At 30.9% G+C, this 20310-nt stretch overlaps 3 protein-coding genes across 4 annotated transcripts; 2 read left to right on the forward strand and 1 right to left on the reverse strand.

Moving 5' to 3' along the window:
* Nucleotides 1-3216: 3216 nt before the first annotated feature.
* LOC109536881 (patj homolog) lies at nt 3217-12829 on the forward strand. Its single transcript, XM_019903327.2, has 12 exons — nt 3217-4747; nt 6834-7015; nt 7069-7418; nt 7483-7649; nt 7708-7909; nt 7970-8093; nt 8155-8344; nt 8440-8512; nt 9524-9700; nt 9790-9935; nt 10334-10564; nt 10648-12829. The coding sequence occupies exons 1-12, from the start codon at nt 4681-4683 to the stop codon at nt 10809-10811; spliced, it is 2073 nt and encodes a 690-aa protein (XP_019758886.2). The 5' UTR covers nt 3217-4680; the 3' UTR covers nt 10812-12829.
* A 2090-nt stretch (nt 12830-14919) lies between these two features.
* LOC109536837 lies at nt 14920-15952 on the reverse strand. Its single transcript, XM_019903239.2, has 3 exons — nt 15641-15952; nt 15277-15546; nt 14920-15129 (listed from the first exon to the last, which is right to left on the reverse strand). Exons 1-3 carry the CDS (start codon nt 15708-15710, stop codon nt 15011-15013), a joined length of 459 nt encoding a protein of 152 aa, XP_019758798.2. The 5' UTR covers nt 15711-15952; the 3' UTR covers nt 14920-15010.
* Nucleotides 15953-16531: 579 nt separating this feature from the next.
* Nucleotides 16532-19937, forward strand: LOC109536875. Of its 2 annotated transcripts, none has more exons than XM_019903319.2 (3): nt 16532-17074; nt 19054-19167; nt 19228-19937. In XM_019903319.2, the coding sequence occupies exons 1-3, from the start codon at nt 16891-16893 to the stop codon at nt 19323-19325; spliced, it is 396 nt and encodes a 131-aa protein (XP_019758878.1). In that variant the 5' UTR covers nt 16532-16890; the 3' UTR covers nt 19326-19937. The 2 variants fall into 2 exon arrangements, 1 of the variants encoding a protein (XP_019758878.1); XR_007281702.1 differs by lacking the exon at nt 16532-17074 and adding an exon at nt 17507-18088.
* Nucleotides 19938-20310: the final 373 nt, after the last annotated feature.

The raw sequence follows: 20310 nt of genomic DNA on the forward strand, positions 1-20310 counted from the left end.
AATTAAAGAATAAAAAAATTATTTCGAAGCAAAAAAAGTTAAGGTGACTATTACTGCGTGGCTACTTTAAATCACAGCGCCATTCCTTAAATTTATGCTTTCTCTTAATCATTCCACTTATATAAAATCGTTGAAAGTAAGTATATTTTTTAATGTATCTATTCTATCTACAGACTGAATTAAAATTGGCGTCATTTCTCTAAGTGTGTTTGGCGGTGTTTAGGAAGTACGGGCAAAATAGTTTAAAAACATAATTCTTATTGAAAACTGAAATATTTGCAAAAAACTAGATCAGAAATTCGGCATCAATGTTTTCAAGATAATCGGCCTGATTAGCGTTACGTAAGTACCTGTTTCTTCACATAGGGAAAACGAGCAAGAACAGGTACGTCTAACAACTGGCAAAAACAAAACTCTGTTCACATCAAAATTATGCGGTTTTCACTACACATGAAATGTTGTCTTAAATTATTGTCTCTAAAAATTTACTTCGAGAGTACCTACGACAAAAATTTTGAAAACCATTTTTTTCTTTTCAAATTTTCTAGAATATTAATAGTTACACAAACGTACGAGCAAATTGGTATTCGCCATGGCGTCATCACTAGTATAGTATGATGCATTAAGTTGCAAAAACCAGACCAATTACAGAACTCTCGAACCCACACAGCTTTCTACTTCAGGATGTAAAAGCTGTGCCAGTTTTGATTTATATCTTCAGATGAAATAGTTTCTGCCGTTCTATTTCACAACAGAATTCTACATAGATGTACACAGTACAAGTCATAAGAAAATAAACAATTTTCTGAGATTTATAATATTTTATTCACTAAACGACCGGAAAACGCTACAACGAAAACGTCACGATTGGTACAAATATTAAATCCAAAAATACTCATTTGAAAAATTGATGTCATTAACTCTATTTTTGTTTCTAAGCTCGCGCCATTTTAGTGCCACGGATTAATTTTGTTATTTTCCCGAAAATCGTTGAATTCGAATCAAAGTGCATAGCATTTATAAATAGGAATGTGATGAGATGCTGATGTAAATTATATGGCAACTATTTTTGTAAATACGTAATTATATTATTGAAAAAAATGACATATCGCTCATTCCAACTGAGAAGTTTTACTTTATTGACACAAAATTTTCTGAGCTATAAAATACATGTAAGAAACTGCATGTACCGTATGTAAGAAAGGATTTTTGTTTGCTTTTTATAACAATGGAACTTTAAAAGCCAGTGAGAACTTGCATTTACAGTTTCTATACCCGTTTAAAACTCTCATTCGGAATCCTTCTTAGCTTCAGACAAAAAACTTTGATTGTGTTTTTTTGTGTTTATAAGCGGATTTTTTATCAGTTCTAGCTACTTCTGGTTCCATCTTCATTTTCTATAAATGCTCCTTCACCAACTTTTCATTTCATCACGTGGCTCTTCCTCTACCGCAGGCAGCTTTTTCCAAGCAGGCACTTTCTTAATCTCAATATTTTGTTTGCAATTTGATAATGTCTTCTAAAGTTCACATTCCGTTGTTGTACTCTTTGGCAAGTTACAGGTTTTTGGTCCCGACTCTTGAAGATCTACAACATTTGGATTTTCGTTTTTTGAGTTTCGTTTTCGTTTTCTAATACATCTTCGGCAGTGTCCGCTAGATTTTGTTATCTTTTTTTAGCCGCATTTGATTTTTGGGCAGCTGACAAAGTGAGCGGATTTTTTTTTATCTGAACCTTGAATGGCTGTTGGAAATTGTCTTTAATATAATATATAAAAAATATTACTACTGGGACTCGCACATTTAAACAGTGTTTAGTCACTTACAGTTGCTTCTTTAAAACTGATGGATTGAAAGAAATTGCTAAAATCTGATCGAATGCATTCGAGATTGTTTTCAAATTTCTTGTTAGTATTTACTAATAACAAATAAAACAGTTCAAATTGATAAAGCTTTTAAAGTGTTTTTTGAGTTTCTCTTAAGTCTTGAAAAGGATCTGCGAAGCGAGATTTGGATTATTCTCGTTCTAAACGAAACTACAATTTGTAAAAAACAAAAATTAATAATGTTTACACCCCGTATACAGTAATTTTGTATCCTTTTTTGTATCCGTATAAGCTCAGAATGATTTAAATAATGACAAAAAATGTAAGTAATACAAGAATCCTAAATCAAAAAATGTATATTTTATTTTTATAGCGAGACATTTTTCAGAAGTTTTTCCTTTCTCGTTTTATACAAATGTGCTGCTCGTGGCATTTTGCATTATTCTTGTAAGCACGCAAAATTTAAATGAAGTAGAAATGCCAAATCGATATTCTTTGAATATTTTAACTGTAAACCATTGCTTTTGTTCGATTCACATTTGACCGAATATTTTATGTGTCAATGATTAAACTTACTTCTTGGGTAGATAAATATAAAATACATACATTCATTATGTGGTCTATTATTATGTCAATATATACTTTTCTTTAAAAAATTGATGTTAAATAAAGCGATATACAAATTACGTGCGTTTATGCAATTTTAATTTCTACATGGTTTAAAACTACTTCAATGCATTAATTTATTTTTAATTTCATAAAAACCGACAAATTATTAATTTATTAAATTTTAAGAGACCTTTCACAACAGTTAGTGAAATACTGATACGAAAATATCAGAATTTTAACAGACAAAGCTTTCAATGCATCAAGCATAAACTAAAATACAGCAGCAAAATTGGTTTTGTAAATAAATTGGTAAATAACAAAATAAGTTCTGATTTATCATGACTTTCCAAGTGGATTCATTTCAAAATTATGATTTACTTATTTTCTTATTTGCTTTAGGAACTTAACAAAAACCAACTTAACAAAAATTATACATTTTTCTTCAATGTCATAACTAAGTAAGTATCTATACAAAATTTTCTGTATACATTACATGATGTTAAAACTAAAAAATTAAGGAGCTGAAATAGAGATTTAGATATGGCTTACATTTCTGAATGAACAAGACAATCCACAATTATTAAACACAAATATTAAAAATGCATCGCACTTGGGAGAAAATATTTTGACYATTTTTTGTAACATTGGTTTTGTTCTTATTTTACAGCTATAAATAATAACTGATAGTGTTTCTTTATTGGGGATTCGGTCTATCTACAGAGGAAAYACATTTTTCAATTATTCGAGCATCGGTCAAAAATATATACTTTAGTATRCCTTATAGTTAATAATAAGTAAAATTGAGTAATTTATTAAATCTGCTGAATTTACTGCTATTAGTGCATTACTAGTCTAAGCTCCTGCAAAAAAACTGGTTTATTCGAAAAATKTAATACACTGAAATGTTTAGTGTATTAACTTAGAAAGCACGATTCGTTTAGCAAAACTTWATAAACAAATAAATTGAAACTTTGTTAAGCAAGTGCAATGCAATATTTTACAAAGAATAGTTKAAATTTTGCAYAGAATCGAATGGCTACTTCGCTTTAAAGCTGAAGCAAAATGTTGCTAGGGGGTTGAAACAATTTCTGACAGCCCAAACCCCATAAAACCTATTTTCCACTTTTACATTTTTTGCTATCCAGGGATTTCTCTTGCGCGTAGTTGTATTTCGTAACATAAGGCAAGAAACATGCCGTTTTAAATAACCCTCTTTCTTTATTATATTAACTTTTCGCGTTTTAAATTTGGTGCTCAAATTCATTATTGTGTTAATTTCAAACACTTGAAATTTATGTTTGTTCTACCTTCCTTTGCTCCCGTCTTTGGCTTATCTCAGCTATTGTTAGTTGTTACGCAAAAATACTGAATGCTTCAACTCAGTAATTTCTTGCTACTTAATCTTTAATTTAGTAATAATAATAAACTTGCATCGATTGAAAAGTTTTCCGGGCGTATAAGCCATGGACCATTGAAACTGCTTCGTTCCTTCTTACCGCCCTTACAAGCCAAATAAATCAAAGCATTCATTGCACCAACAATACTTTGCAGTATAATAAAACCTATTAATTTTACATTAATACAGTGTATAATAATAGAACAGCATTTTAATTCATTGCTAATGGCTATTCGCTAAAACTAGTACAAAGAAACCACGCCTTAGAAACATTAATGATTAATTAGGCTTCTATAGCGCTAATTGGCTCTGCGTAAATGAAGAAGTATTTTTCATCCCTTTGTTAGGGGGCGGCCCTACCCTGCTTAATATGCGTTCGTAATTAAATCACTCTAAAAGAAAGGGAAACCGAATCAATTCGATGGCGGGATTCGACATTACTTCGTATCTCTTCTGTACTTCTACACATAGAATTTTGCTATGTTTTTCTCTTTTTCACTAAGCGCAGGCCTGAGAAACGATTCACCCCAAATATGTCGAAATCCACAACCCTAGAACACTAAACAGTAGTGCGGGTGAATTTTTACACTTAAACTGGTTAAACCCCGATGGTTTATTCGCCTTCCAACTAGCGGAATGAATTGTCGATTTTCAAAATTTTTCCAATTATTTGTACTGAAAATGTGCTTTTATCGGTCAATAAAACAAAGTAATTGGCAATAATTCGAAATTCGAAGAAATTTAGGCTACTGTTAAATCGATATACCGACAGTTAGACCTTGTTAAACAATTGGAAAAGCGCCAAATTTAAAATCAATGTAGTAAGAAATGGTTTTTGAGGGAGCAAACAATGGTTTTGAGCACAGAGTGGTCTCAGGTGGAAGTTATTGATCTGGTTAATGATGGTTCAGGATTAGGTAAGTTTTGAGACTATCGCTGTTCAATTGCATGTTTAGTACGTAGGTCCTAAAATGGTAAAAAGTTATACAATATATATGAACTCTAAAGTTTGCAATTAGGACTTTATTATGATGTCTCCCCCGGACAGGAACTGAGTACGTCGCACATTTCCGTTCACATATAAGAAAAAAATAATCGTAGCATTTGCTTTTATTTTAGTTAGATTTAGGGAAAGTAGATAGTAAGGGAAAATGTTTGCAGTAATTGCACAAACTTACTACCTAAAACTTAGCTTCTCAGCTGACATTTCAGAATATACAGGTGCAGCCAATAAATGCCCCAGAAATTAAGTAAAAAGCATTTGTTAAACCTCCAATGCCGTGTATGATATTAAAACACAAAATTTAAAAAAATTGAATGTATTCTTCAGATGATTTATATGTATTAGTTTCGAAAATCAAACATTTACAAATAAAGTCATAGAGAAATAATGCACAAAATATTTCAAATTTAAATGCGACAAATCATAAAATTTTTCACTTCCACGCTAATTTTTTGCAAACTACTTCAAAATAAATGAAGAAGCTTTCGAAGAACTATAAATAGTTTTCAGTACATAATTGCTATGTCCTAATATTTCAAATAAAGAGAAAAGATTGTGTGGAAAATGGTACCCGCGTTAGCAACAGCAAATTCGAAAGAAAAAGAAGATAGTTAAAATGTGACTTTTAAAATTAATTATTAGATGACTTTATTTGAAACAACTGAATTTAAAATGTGTGTATTAATGTGTTTATGTAAATTATCTTTGCATAATGCTTTGTTAATAATACTGAAAAAAATAATGCTTTGTAAACAATATTTAGTGACACTTGAAACCGAAGTGTTACTAAATATTGATTCAAACATACTTTTCACGGCTAGGAAAAGTTGTAATAAGAAAAATAAACTTTTCAAGAACAAAATTAGTCTGAACAGACCTAGATATTCGAACTATGATTCTACTTGCTTCGAAATTCTGCTGTCATGTTATGCAGTTAAGTGGCCCCTTTGAGGCCCCAAAGATAGAAGTCGTACTCTATTTACAAAACTTTAAATCATAATTTAGCATTTTTTTGAAGCTTAACTATTTCTTGGGATGTACAAGCAAAGATTTAAACAACCTTAATTTTAATATTTAAAGGTTTCAGAATTAAACAATTGGAAAACTTTTTCAGTTATCGGGAGGAAGTTTCATCAAAAACAAATTCTCTTCATTAAACTAAATTTTAAACTCGAATCACTTAATTTCTGTGGTCTTTTATTTTACTCAATGGCGATTTTATTCTCAATAAGTAACTTTCCAGATTTTACAAAACTTTGTTTTACCTAAAAGAAAATACTTATTATAATGTTCAACTAATTTTTTAGCTCCTCCATTGAAACTTAGTAAATGTGCATCATTTGGCCTTCTACGAGAGAAAATGTGAAAAAAGTAATTGTTATTAATAATTTGGTTTTTACTTATCAGTAAACATTGCGAATCAAAGAGACATTAATTTAAAATAAAGATATACGAATTATTAATGCACGATATTTCATACTTTGGAATCGAAAGTTATTAATTTTCAGTTTCCACTGAATTTTGCTAAATGTATCAAAAATATTAAAATTAACGATATATTTATTAGTTTACACTTCTTATGTTCCGAATCTCTTACTGATTTTTAAATATAATAAAATTTATAACTGACCTATAGTGTATAATTTCGGAATAATTGACAAACAAATTCCTTATTGTTAGCAGTAACAAATTTGAATATTTGTATGAACAGACGGATTAATGTGGTTTTGTGAGGCTCTTCTATACCATTTAATAAAACTTTTTTAAGAACGTCATAGTGAAAATAATCGTAATTAAATAGTACATCTTTCTAACAATGTGAAAAACTTAAGTATGTTTAGTGGCTGAGGTTTTTTTTGAGAAACTTTGCAGTATAGATTTATACTCTTGTAAAAAACTAGTCATTGACGTTTATTGCTTAAATTTTATTTAAATTAGATTTTAGCTCTAATAAGAGCTCATAACGTTATTAATAGTAATAACCTTTTTATTATTTATAGGGTTTGGGATTGTTGGTGGGCGTAGCACGGGGGTCGTCATAAAATCAATTCTTCCCGGCGGAATAGCTGATAAAGACAGCCGATTACAAAGTGGTGATCATATTCTGCAGATTGGGAATGTTAATTTGAGGGGATTTTCAGCGGAACAAGTCGCTTCAGTTCTAAGGCAAACTGGATCTGAAGTAGCGTATGCGATTAGTACAGGTTTTTCAATGTTAATGAATGCACATTTCAGGTGAGAATGGTGGTAGCTCGACCAATTGAACCCACTTCCATAGACTTTGAAACGTATCGATGTAGCGCTCCGATTGTTCCAACTAAGATTCTGACTGATTCTGAAGAACTGGATCGACATCTGCTGCAAAATGGGTATTCTACATATTTTGATATAAAAAAAGATTCTAACATTATAGAAGAAAATTGCGAAATAGAACCAGGTATTATATGCGACTCCATCAAACCCACCATAGATGTAATAGAAAATGGCTTTGAAGTCAATGAAAATTTTGGTGCTATCAGTAAAGTGAAGAGTGCGGATATTTGTGAAACTGTGCATTTCAAAAACAATAACAATATTGATTACAGGTAACCTTTAATGAAACAAACCGTTGCGGCATTTCAATTTCAATTAAAAAATGGGCATTTTCAGCAACTTAACTTCGCCGAAATGCGAATCACCCGATGAAAGTGAGAGTCCAGTAAGTACTAGTCAGATAATTGTAACACCAGTTGATTTCAAATACAAAGATCCCGAAACGGAGAAATATACGGTTATTCTCAATAAGAAAGAGACTGGATTAGGTATCACTGTGGCTGGTAATATTTGCTGATACATGATGTATAGTTAAATTCATCTCCCGGCAATAAATCTTAGGATATGTATGCGAGCGGGAGGATTTGAACGGCATTTTTATCAAACAAGTTGCAGAAGAATCGGAAGCATTTAAATGCAACTTAATTAATGTTAATGACCGAATTATAGAAGTTAATGGAAAATCGTTGCTTGGTTTAAGCAATCAACAATCGGTGTCAGTGCTAAAGGAAACTGGAAATTCAGTTCAATTAACTTTTGAAAGGTATGAGTGCCACCCACATCTTTAGAAGCGGTAGTGCTCATTTCTATTCTAAACTTGCAGATATTTAAGCGGTCCTAAATTTGAGCAATTGCAAGAAGCTTTAGCTACACAAGAAAGAAGAGAGAAGAACTCACCTTCACCTTCCATCCAAACTTTAACTTGGATTCCCATTGACAATAATGAGGTACGTAAGTCCCGAAGAGTCCGTCAATTAAATATTACTTAATCGTGCTAATTCTGTGTAGCGAAATGTGACTAAGCCAGAAAAAGAGTCACTAGCATCCGACCAAAACCCTGAGACCAAAGAAATCTTCATTGAGGAAGACTTCAAGTCAAATCCGGAAGAAGATTTAGAGACTGTGATAAAGCAAAAGTGGGAAAACCTCTTAGGCAAAGATTCAAATATTGTTGTAGCCAATCTGACGAAATTAAAAGGCAAATAAATTATAGTTACACAAAAACACTCATTAATAATTATTGCAAAAATGTTCATAGATTTAAAGTCGTTTTATATTCATTTTATTTAATAGGGCTGGGAATCAGTTTGGAGGGTACAGTTGATGTGGAAGACGGAGTCGAATTACGTCCAAGACACTATATAAGGTACGCAAATATACGACGGTCAATTTGGTCTGAATTTTTGCGTGTTCATGTTAATAAGATAACGTTTATTGTAGGCATTTAAATAAAACCAGGTCACACCGTTAATTCCAGACTCAATAAAAGAGTCGTTGTATTTTATGGGGAGCGTTTTTTACTGGGTTCTGAAGGTTTTGTATTTGAATTGCGTGTTTCTCTTAAGAAAGAAAGTTACATTTTTTAATTTATAAATGTAAAATTTTGGTATATTGAAAATTTCGCAACTAGAATTAAGTCTCCTTGTATTATCTAGGTTTTTATTTTACATTTTTACATTTGGACGGGTTTGAGACGCTTTAATAAAATAGTTGCTTAGTGATTCAAGAGAAAAATCTAAACCTTTTTGCTGGTTGTCTTGGTTTTTTTATGATAAAAGTCCGTAGAGCTTGGGCGTTCTCAAAACGAATGCCACTAAACTATTAGCTGAAAGAGTTACTTAAAATTTGAAAAACATTGATTACAAATACTTTGATAGAGGTTTAAGAATTATACAGACACATTAACTTTCGTGAAATCGACAATGATTTATTAACTAGTTTCTAAATCTTTAAATAGACCTGAATATCCTTGACCATTCAAATATATTCAACCTTTAGTGATTTTCCGTTTGCTTTGTTCCAAAAAAAAATTTGTGCTACTAATAAGTAAAAGACAAAGAGACAAAGAAAAATGAGAAAATTGAATTATCTGATACGCAGTTTCAAGAAACTAAAGCACACACAATGTTTTCAAAATCAAAAAAAAAGTCTAAACGAATTTTTTTTACGAACATCTGCAATTTTTTTCATATTCTTCAGCATTCACCCTGCCTTCAATTAACCGACTCCTCACAGATTATTTTGGTCAGATTACAATTCTAATACGTCGATTTTGTAACGGTCCATATAAGAAAACTAAGTAGATATCTGATGAAGTAGATTATTGCAGCTACGAATATTTCTTAATTTTCCACCTAAGCTTTTATTCTTCATTTAGGTCCATTCTGCCTGAAGGCCCGGTAGGCCAAAATGGAAAACTAAGTCCCGGTGACGAAATCCTAGAAGTGAATGGCCAGAAGTTACTAGGCATATCTCATGTAGCCGTAGTGAAGATACTTAGGGAACTTCCTAACGCTGTGCGATTGGTCTGTTCCAGGAAAGACTTGGATAACAGGTAAGAAAAGACGTTTTTCAAGTGTCTTTTGAACGTATTACATTTGAGTTAATTTAGGACAAAATTAAAATGCTGTTTGTTTATTTCAGAGTAATCAACACATCTCAAGATCGAGAGGCTTTCCAGCAAAGAAACATTTTAGGTGGCAGTTTGAAAAATTTACTACCCCAGCCCGAACAGCGCTTGATTAAAGCTTTAAGTGATACAAGCCTACATACATCTAGCACAGTAACAGGTATACTATTGCTTTGAGAAAAAATGCCATTGTGTTGGAGACATAATTAAATAATAATAATAAACTCAGAAAAAAATAATAAATTGCTTTGAAAATTCAGAATTTTCATCCTTAAGTGGCAGCATTCTAACGAAACAACATTTCCATTTAAACATGCGTTTTTGCTTAGGCAGTTTACAGTTTCCATTAGAGGTATTTTAAAAAATTACTTGATAGTAAAGAATTTAATGATCGATCTTATAATTTATTAACTAGAAAAATTGAAGTATTTTTTCTAACACATGTTTCAATATAGCCTGGACTTTGTCTGTATATTATTAACGATTCTATTTTTATTATTAATTGATTCTAATTTCTAAATTAATTTATGATTTTACTTAAATGTTTTAAAACTCTAGTAACCGATGAACAGAGTAGCCTGAAGAAAGAAAAATCGCGCTCCTTGGAAATTACAAACGTTGCCATGTGGAGTGAAGAAGTGGACAATGTAAAACTGGTGAAGAACGACAGAGGTCTTGGATTCTCAATTTTAGATTATCAAGACCCGGTTGATCCCAAGTCTACCATTATAGTTGTGAGGAGTCTGGTTCCAAATGGACCTGCTGAAGCCAACGGTCAAATAACTCCAGGTAAAGCCAAATAACTTTAATTACAACCTTATCTTATTTCCAAGTTGTTTGTTCATTAACTTATAATTGTTCTCAATTTTTAGGAGATAGAATAATAAGTGTGAATGATGTAATCATCAAAAACTTCACACTAGACCAAGCTGTGCAGACCTTAAAAGGCACTTTGCCAGGAATTGTTACTTTAGGAATATCGAAACCTCTGCCTTGTTCTCGACAGAGTGAAGCTGTGAGCAGCAGTATTACGTAGCTGAGTAAAGGTAAATGGAAAGTGCAATGGAAGAAAGAACGTTAAAAATTTGATCAACTTTATGGCATATTTTATTAGATTAAAATTGCCGCAATCAGTAATCAGGTTTTATGCACAAAAGGTAAATATTTTACTTACTCAAATAATGTGGATTCAATTTTTGGATTTGGAGAATGTTCAGCGGACTGAATTCAGTAAAATTTTAAATGAGTGTATAAGTATTATACTTAGATGTTGGTTTTATCAAATGCACTGAATCTTTTAAAATATTTGTGTTTATAGCTATATATTTTATATGTTTTACTAGCCGCTGTCGCAACACATACGAAATCTGATATATATTTCTGGATATATGTTTATTTTTTTAATTATTAATGGTTCAAATGAGTTTGAAAATCCCTTTTAATTTTTTGTTAGAAATATTTTTATCCCCATATTTATGACTTGCGGAATTGACTTTCTTATTGCAATACCATTACCTATACAAAGCATCTTATCAGTGACAATAAAGTAAATTTTAGTTAAATTAATCATATGCTTTACTCTTATACAAACATACTATGTATTGTGGATTCGATGTTTCTAAATTTGTGTTGTTTGGTTGAAAAAATGCTACACAATTATGTCATCATGCAATAAAATTATTTAAATTCAAGTAACAAAACCATCTACATTCAATAATCACTCTCGTATGCGATGTAAAACGTAACTATCAATCGTTACATTAAGCAAGAGATAAATCTTGTACAAAATAACTTAAGTTAGTGCTAGTTTATTTACTGCTGTGATACTCATGATCTTCTCATTGTCAATATTTAAGTTGTGAACGTTAACAAGTAACGTTAACGTTTAGTTTATTATATAGACTTGAAAATTAAACCACAGAAAAGGTACCATCTTGCTGTATGATATGACTATCTTTGAACTGTAAATCTCAGAATGTAAAGACAATGTAAATGTAAATGTCATAAGATGTAAGCCAACAGAAGGCTTACAGAATACCGCAGACAAGAAATAATGCTAATATTTCTACAAGTGTATAGCCATTCTTAGCACAATCACTGCTGCCTTTTAGATTTATATTTAAGAAAAACAATTTTCCAATTAAAGGTAGTTTTTTAAATCAAAATGAAAACAATTTGTCAGACATGCATTTGCAGTTATATTTGCGAACAGTGTATAAAATACGCCTGAAGAATTTGTTTTTGATGTATTCAGGTACTTACCTGTCATAATTAACTGAATTCGTATTAAGTAAATGTAATATTTTATTAATGTAAATGTAAAATGTTGGGATGATGTAAAGACTGTACAATACAAGCAACGAAGAACAGAAGAGATTCCTGATGAATCGTGAAATGACTGGAACTGGGTGTAAAACGATATGCAAACTAATTTGCCCTAAAAATATATATTTTTAAAATTATTTAAAACAAATGTTGGTCCTCGGTTTGGAAGTATTAATGGTATATTTAAAACTAAATTGACTTAATTTGGTACATTTTAACGGTGTCTATAAAATAAAATCTCAATAGTTTTGCATTTTGAATTAGAAAGTAAATGTTTATATCTAATGTGTTCTATAGTTCACTAAAATCAAAAATGCAAGCTAGTTTCGTTTAGATGAGCTAAATAAAACAAATACAGTTCTGTCCTCGCTACAAAATTTTATGTATATCCAAATATTTCCATTACTTTCATGCGATATTTAAATACATAGTGGGTCACTTTTTAGCAGCTTTAGGATTACAAAAGTGAAAAATCGATTTTATATTATTTACCGTGAGTTTGTTATTGGAGTTTCAACTTAACAACAAAATGAATCTACATTTTATAGGATAGCTGGAAATAAGTGACTCACTAAGTTAAATGATTTTAGTAACGTTTCCAGGCAAACGTTTGCATTCAAGTCTAGCGATTCATGTTTTATTAAACATTGTTGTCTACCTCGTTTACTATTTTAAAACATTTGTGCATCCCTCTTTTATGAAATATACGATATGCATTTTTTAGTTGAATTTGTAGCTTTTAAATTAGACGATTGCAATATCCTGTCATTTAATGTAGGTACGAAATATATTATAACATGATTTATATCGACATTAGAGAGTTCATAGTGAAAACATTTTGAAGGCTTAAACTTTTTAAAATTTATCAAAAAATTATATTTACTGGCATTTAATAGATCTCAATAATTCACTTAAATCAAAGATATAACTACAATAACAAACACAGTTTGGCTCGTAAAACAATTAAATTTCGTTTATGTGAAATTTGAATATAAAATGGGTGACGTTTTCTTTTCCTTTTCCTCAAACGGGAAAATATGTTTGTTTCTTATTGCACAATTAGTTCATTTTTGGGGTTTGATTTTTTTCTCTCCTAACGTTTAGCTCTTAATATATTTGTTCCTTTTATCATTGAGATGCTTGCATTATTTAAGCTCAGTTCTAGATTTGATGAGAAAATGACAAATAGTTCTTGAGAGTACTTACTTAAAAAAGAGAATGTAGGTACGTGAAGAAGTAACAGGTTTATAAATGGCCAGAAATATTTTTATGTAATATCAACAAATATAATCTTCTTATTTGAAAAAATGTGTCTTGGCTAATATATGACTAAATTGCAACCAATACCAAGCGAGTCACTGGCAATTTTGTATTTTGGACCAAATGCTCAGAAAATTTTTCGAAATAAACTTCAACAAACAAAATTTTATCGAAATTTTGACTCTACAACCCTGAAATACTCACATAAATTTGCAAGCCATAGAACAATTTGTTTAGATCAAAAATCGATGTATACTGTGTAATTTATCAATTTCACTTAAAGATGGTATAAATCCCGATTTTTTTGCACCAAAACTGCCAGAGTATATTACATGATTGCACACTTGTGCAAGGGAAGTAGGACTTAATTTACTTTTGCCTGTTAATTTTTCAATAAATACGAACTTTTCATTCTAAGGTGGCGGAACCCAAACTAAGGGCAGTTTGGGTTAGTTCAAGAGTCAAACATAAAAACTCTCAATAATTGATGAAACGTTAGGTTWAATTGAGTCACCCAAAATGAATAGARGAAAGYTTCCTTCAAAAAAGGCTTCTAACTGAGTTCCATWGTATGTAACATTTTTTAAATCMTCTAGCAATGTTTTAAATATCTCTARCAGGCAAAAAATTGGAAAATATCTGAAAAGTATGAAAAACAGTGWGACGCACAGGAAAAATAGAGCAAAGTTTCTTCTAYGCAACGGTGATCAAAAAACGCTTGTGGCCCCGCTTCTAAATGAGAAATATTTGAAAATAGTATTTCAGGGGCAGAAAGACCGATTGGSTCGATAGCCTTTTTCTATAGGMWATAAAGATTATTTATMTWTATGTATATATAGTATTTCAGATCTGCTGCGCAAATTACACGTTAAAGTTTCTAACTTAAGAACCCACCAAAAAGTGAAAAAAAAGCAAAAAGTTTTCCAACTTTTCTCTAATRGAACCAACTTTTCTCTAATCAATGATGCTGCAAGAAGTTTTCTGGTTGATTTTTCTTTAATCTCTTGCATTCATGGCTGACGCAAAACCGTACTTTGAAGCTTCTAACTTAAAGATTTTCCAGACAATATGGATGGAATCCACAGCGTTTCAAAGTCCTTTCAGAAAAATTGCCTCTAGCGAATGGTTTAAAAACTGAGTTTCTTATTCTTATTAAATTCTTATCGCAACCGGTGAGTTGTTCGGGCTTTTAAACCGTGGTGAAAATAAATTTTCAAACGAATCCTTCGCATCTTCAGAAGTGTTCCGCTCGAATTATAAAGTCTTGCGAGAAATAAGTGACTCACTTTATTAGTTTTTCATTGTCTAATGACTATGGTAAGGGATCTCAGGCACTTTTCCACGTATACTTTTCTACGATTATATTGTTGAAACCAATGATTTATATTTGCGCGTCCTACTTTTATAAAATTTGCGAATTACATTTGTTTCTTGGATTTTCAATTGTATTGCTTAATGCGATACTTTCAAAATTACCTATAAAACATCTTATTATAATTTATAGCACAAGGTTTTACTTCTTCTTAAGAAGAGCGGTGGCTTTTAAATAAACATTGTAATACAAATCGGAATTTTATTGCTACATTTTCTTTCAATAAATAAATAAATACATTATCGAGGTTACAGTATCTGCCTAGACGTTCAGATTACCTATTTTTTATACAGCAAATAGTTTGTACAACAGCATGCGGTGATCAATTTGTGTTCTCTGCAAGTGTTTGCATGAAGAAAGCTGCAGTCTGCGAATTGGCATTGGTAGGGAAGTTGATCTGAAACAAGTTGTTTTTATTTACTTCAAGCATTTTAGTTAATTTATTTTATATGGAAATGTTTTTTCAATTTGTAATCGATGCCGGCCACTAAATGTGCAATAAGGAAATATAAAACCTAAAAGTAAACTATACTCAATAACTTACCGTAAGGATTATTTGGATCGTGACAACAGCAGGAATCATGGAATAACTTTTCACTGCAGTAACCGTATACTGATGAATCGCATACTGGACATCTCCTTTTCAATAAATCGGAACCTACAGTACTGCTAGCAGCACTATACGGTCTAAATGCACTAAAACTTGGATTTACGCTTTGCCTGAAACCTAAAGTGTTCGATAATCCCAAGATTGCGTTGAAAGGAGACTGCAGTGGACGTTGATAGGGAGAGTCAATGGCATTGTTGAAAATTGCTGAAAAAACGCAAGTTTTAAAATACACAAAGTAGCTGTTGAATTTAAAAAAATGTAGTCAATCTGCTAGTGATTAATTTAAAAAAATACTTACTTGTTGCATTTATCACTAAACAATAAAAAGCCACAAGAAGACATTGAAATAGTCTGATACTGAAAAACATGGTAACTTAGATTGAGACTTTGAAGTTATCTTTACACACTCCTCTTTTCTAGCTTCTCATGCGAATGTTTGATGTGAACTGAAGAAGAAGGCATTTAAAGCATTTCAAAATTTGCATCTCATCTAACTGTACTTCGAGACGCTCAACGCCCATTTTCCCATTTATTTCTTTTGGTTTTAATTTTATGCGGTCCATCGATGTGGCTTCTCATTTTTAGCCACTGTATATTACGAATATATTTAAATTGAATAACGGGATCGATTTGATCGAGTTTATTTCATCAAGTGGATCTCGTATTAGGGAGGTCCTACTTCACTAGATTTAAGCAGACAAATTTATGCTTGGAAAATGTTGTTGTTCATCATCATTTACGGCAAATAGAGTGGGTTGATCAGTTGAATTATTTATTTCGCAGCGACTACAGTTTCTGGTTTAAACGAAACAAGGATTAGCTTTGCTTTTTTCGCGTTTCATATGCAACTTGCTCAAATCAGAATGCAAAATCTTTTTAAAGGTGTATAAAAAAGTAAAATAAAGTTTTCATTCTAAATAGAACGTCCCTATCGAAACGCAGTTCCCCCAGAAGATTCCCTATTAACGCTTGATTAATTTTTTGCTTAGTTCCTTTTGCAACTTGTACTCCAATGTTTTTTTTATTTCAATTTATTTTCGAGCGATTATTGACCCTGTACTTACATCCTGTATTTATGCCTGTCCATAGTGTTCTCATTGAAGAATTAATACTTCATTTAAAGACTGAGAAGAAATATTTTAAATATTTGAATTTGACACAAATGAAAATGAAAAAATCTGCTGTACCGGCAGGTAAAATAGTATTTAAATTTCAAACGTCTTTATGATTATGCATAAATACAGGATGTAAGTGCAGGGTCAATAGCTTAAGAAGAGATAACAATTAATTTTTCAAAAATACTTTTAAAAACTTACTTCAGTAACTTACTGATAAGCACTTCTCTATTGTTTATCCTCAATTTACGTTGGATTGATTTATAACTTTTTTAAAGGGAAGTAATACGGTTTTGGCCAAAAGCCTTTTTCGAAATAAATAAAGTATTTTTTTATTAATTGTTATCTGTTCTTAAGCTATTGACCCTCCACTTACATCCTGTATTTATGCGCAATCATAATGTTTTCATTGAAACATTAAGATTAATGAGGAATGCATCTAAGGATATTTAGGCAGTTTAATGATAAACTCTATCCTATTTTGTTGTTATTCGCTGAGGTAGACGGCAAAACCATGTCGCTTTTGAAATTAAAATTTACTTTGTTCCTCTTGGTTATCGCGTTCCTTGCGGTTGATGTTGAGGGCAGTGCATCAAGAATCTCAAGAACTGTTAGAGGTAGGTTTGAAATCAGAATTATTCAATGTGAAGTCCTCAAATATATTTTTGGAGGTGAATATTGAAAATGCTAAGTGCGTCTCAGATAATTATTAATCGATGAAATGTATTTTTCAATTTGGATTCGAAAACTGTTTGTTTTTGTTTGTTGTTGAAACTTGTTTTTATTACCTCCTGCTTTTTTAGTGAATATCTGTAATTAATAAGCTGAGTGAATTTTTTTCTCGTGTTAATGAAGTAACTATTTTGGTCCGGCGATTTTGGCCTGGCTGCATTTTAATTTTGTCAAATTAAATTTGAAAAATGGATGTTGCAAACTGAATAGCCCTTGAGAATATTTAATTTTGCTCGAAACAGTAGTCGATGCTTCAAGAACATAGTTATATTTTTATACTGAAATACAACCAGTTCTTGTTTAAAAATTTTATTATAATGCAATGCACGTTTTTAGAAAAATAGAAAATAATCTATTTACGTGAAAATCTCTTGTAAGAATTTCCAATATTTCCTTTTTACCTGTTTTATTTTTAACCAATTATTTAACATCACTCTCAACATACGAAATTTGTATTCAATTGTATCGTATCTAATCCCATTATTAGTTATTTTTTAAATTTAACGCTGAATATGCGAATAGGCGCTTATTTGCAAGAAAAATTTACTTTTTATTCATATATTACCTGCGGTTCGAACTGTGTTCTAAAAACCTACAATTTTGTGATGAATATGATCTGAATCACCAAAATATCATTCTAATCTAGTCCTCGAGGTAAAACCGTAAAGATATACATCTGAGAAGCAGATGGTTTGTTTAATAAAAATATGGTTCCAAATGGTGTATTTTTTTACTTGTGATTAAAATAACTATTAATAATATCTACATACAGGATGTTATTTAAATACGCAACCAAACTATTGAAGCGATTTTAAAAAGAAACAAAGGAGGAAAGAATGTGCAAGTCCTGAAATGCTACTTTTTCAATATACAGAGGGCTGAATTAAAAATGTATTACGGTATGTATTCATAATCTTTTTGGCGATATTTGGTAGTGCCATTTTAATCAATTTGTGGCTAATTTTGCCTTAAAAACACTTAAATTAATAATAATGATAATAATAATAATAGCTCATTTCTGTAATTTAGTTAATCTCAACTATTTCATAATTTTATTATAAAATTTTAAAATTTAACGTTCTGTATATTTAAAATGTCTGGACCAGTAATCATATAAACTATTCATAAAATCAGTCAAGCAAAAAAATTGAACGATTTATTGTTTACGCCACAAAAAGATACATTCATGATGCACGTTTCAAGCGATCATGTTGATCGTGCACGTTTCAAGCGAATTACGAGATATTAAAAAATGTATATTTTGTGATAGAAAAGTTGTGTTTGATAAAAAAGAAGAAATGTTTATTGATTTTTGGCTACTACCCTGATAAAAATTGTTTGCTAACAAAAACGAATAAATTTGCTCATAAAAGATATCTGCGATGGATGTTTGCAATATATCTATTGTCTTTCAAATCATCCAATAACATTAAGTATACCAAATAAAACATAATTGTTTGTTAAGCAAGATATACATATTTTGCTTGTAATTCGAAACATACAAAATAATAATAATATACAACAAAAGACATTGGCGTCGCACTTTTTTGTAAATATTTTTTAACTGGACTACTGAATTAAAACGAGTCTCATTAAGCGAAAACTCAAACAATTTTGTTGGAAAAACTTTACAATTTTAAAATAATACACCGACTTTGGCGTCGCACTTTTTTAAAGAATTTTTTAACTGGACTACTGAAATAAAAGGAGTCTCATTAAGCAAAAACTCAAACCATTTTGTTTGAAAAACTTTACAATTCCAAAATAATATGCCGATTGCAAGACTGTATGTTTTTGCAAAACATTTAATTTGTGTATTTAAGACTACAGAAGATGAAAATAATGCAATAAATGCACTTCTTAGGAACTATGCGGGTGATTGGTTTAGGCCCATGGTGTGTCGGATGTCCAGCGCATTATTGTGATGACGATATAAACATTATACAAGGATATTGCTGTGGATGTGCAAGTTTTATCGGTAAATGAACAAAATATTAATTTTTGTATTTCGTTTACATTTTGACTGTTTTATTTACAGATAAATTACCAGTCAAATGCCATTCTTCTGTAAAATGTTCTATGAATATTTACGAGCTGTGCCTGAAATATGAATATATGATGCATTGTTGCTGCTAGGAGACTATGAGGCTCGAAAAATATGCACAATTCTACGAAAATACTAAAGCTACTTTCGGTTGTCGATATTAAATAATGATTAAAACTGTAATGCTCTGATTGATTTTATTTCATTGGAAAATAATGGCCAATATCTTTTTTTTAAATCTTCAAGAAAACAAAAATTGAGAATCTTAATCCAAGTAGTTTCTATTCGATTTCTTCGTCAACTCGATGGTAAAATTTGTAAACGGGTATTTTGTCTTTTTTGCTTTTAAGCTCAGAAATGTGAATACAGAAATCACACGTCTATGAGCGAAAAAATGTTGACGAAAAGGTTGAATCCAAATATATCACGACAAAAAGGAATACAAATCGACAAATGAAAAAAAGTAAAAAATTCTTATAAAGGGCCCGTTCTTTATCGAGTTTAAAAAATATTGATTTTGCATCTAAACAGAGTTATCGAGTAAAAAGTCTAATTTGTTACAAAGGGTTGTCCAAAGTTCCTTGTACAACTAAGAAGAAAAACACCAAGAATAAACTTAACTGACTACACAGTCACTAAAATGTTTTAAAACTTCACCTCTTTGTAATGAACTAACGCTTTAATTAAATGTTATTAATATATAATATTGTTTTTTAGATATGAGCATGTAACGAGAAGTATATTTCCAAGTGTAAGATTTAGCAAACTAAGTTGCAGAACTCTCGTTAAGCATTCTAATTTACTATTGCGTTTTTAACCGCAACAACCCTTAATTTAACAATGACTATAGCGTTTAGAACAATAGCTTTTGACGGTTCTGAATAATCAAAAGTTGCTTCCAATAATTAGATTAACAGGGCTTCATTTTGATCGTTATAGAAAAGGGACAATTACATGACGGACCTACAAATATACTGATAGAGACGAAGAAAGTTATACTTCTAGTGCATGTGCTTATCAGTATCACACGCACAATCTCGAGTTTCAATTGGTTAAATCAATAAAAACAACTGCAAA

The sequence above is a fragment of the Dendroctonus ponderosae genome, unplaced genomic scaffold (genome assembly GCF_020466585.1).
Source record: "Dendroctonus ponderosae isolate FM_Combo_2020 unplaced genomic scaffold, Dpon_F_20191213v2 Dpon_F_20191213_6, whole genome shotgun sequence".
Classification (NCBI taxonomy): Eukaryota; Metazoa; Arthropoda; class Insecta; order Coleoptera; family Curculionidae; genus Dendroctonus; species Dendroctonus ponderosae.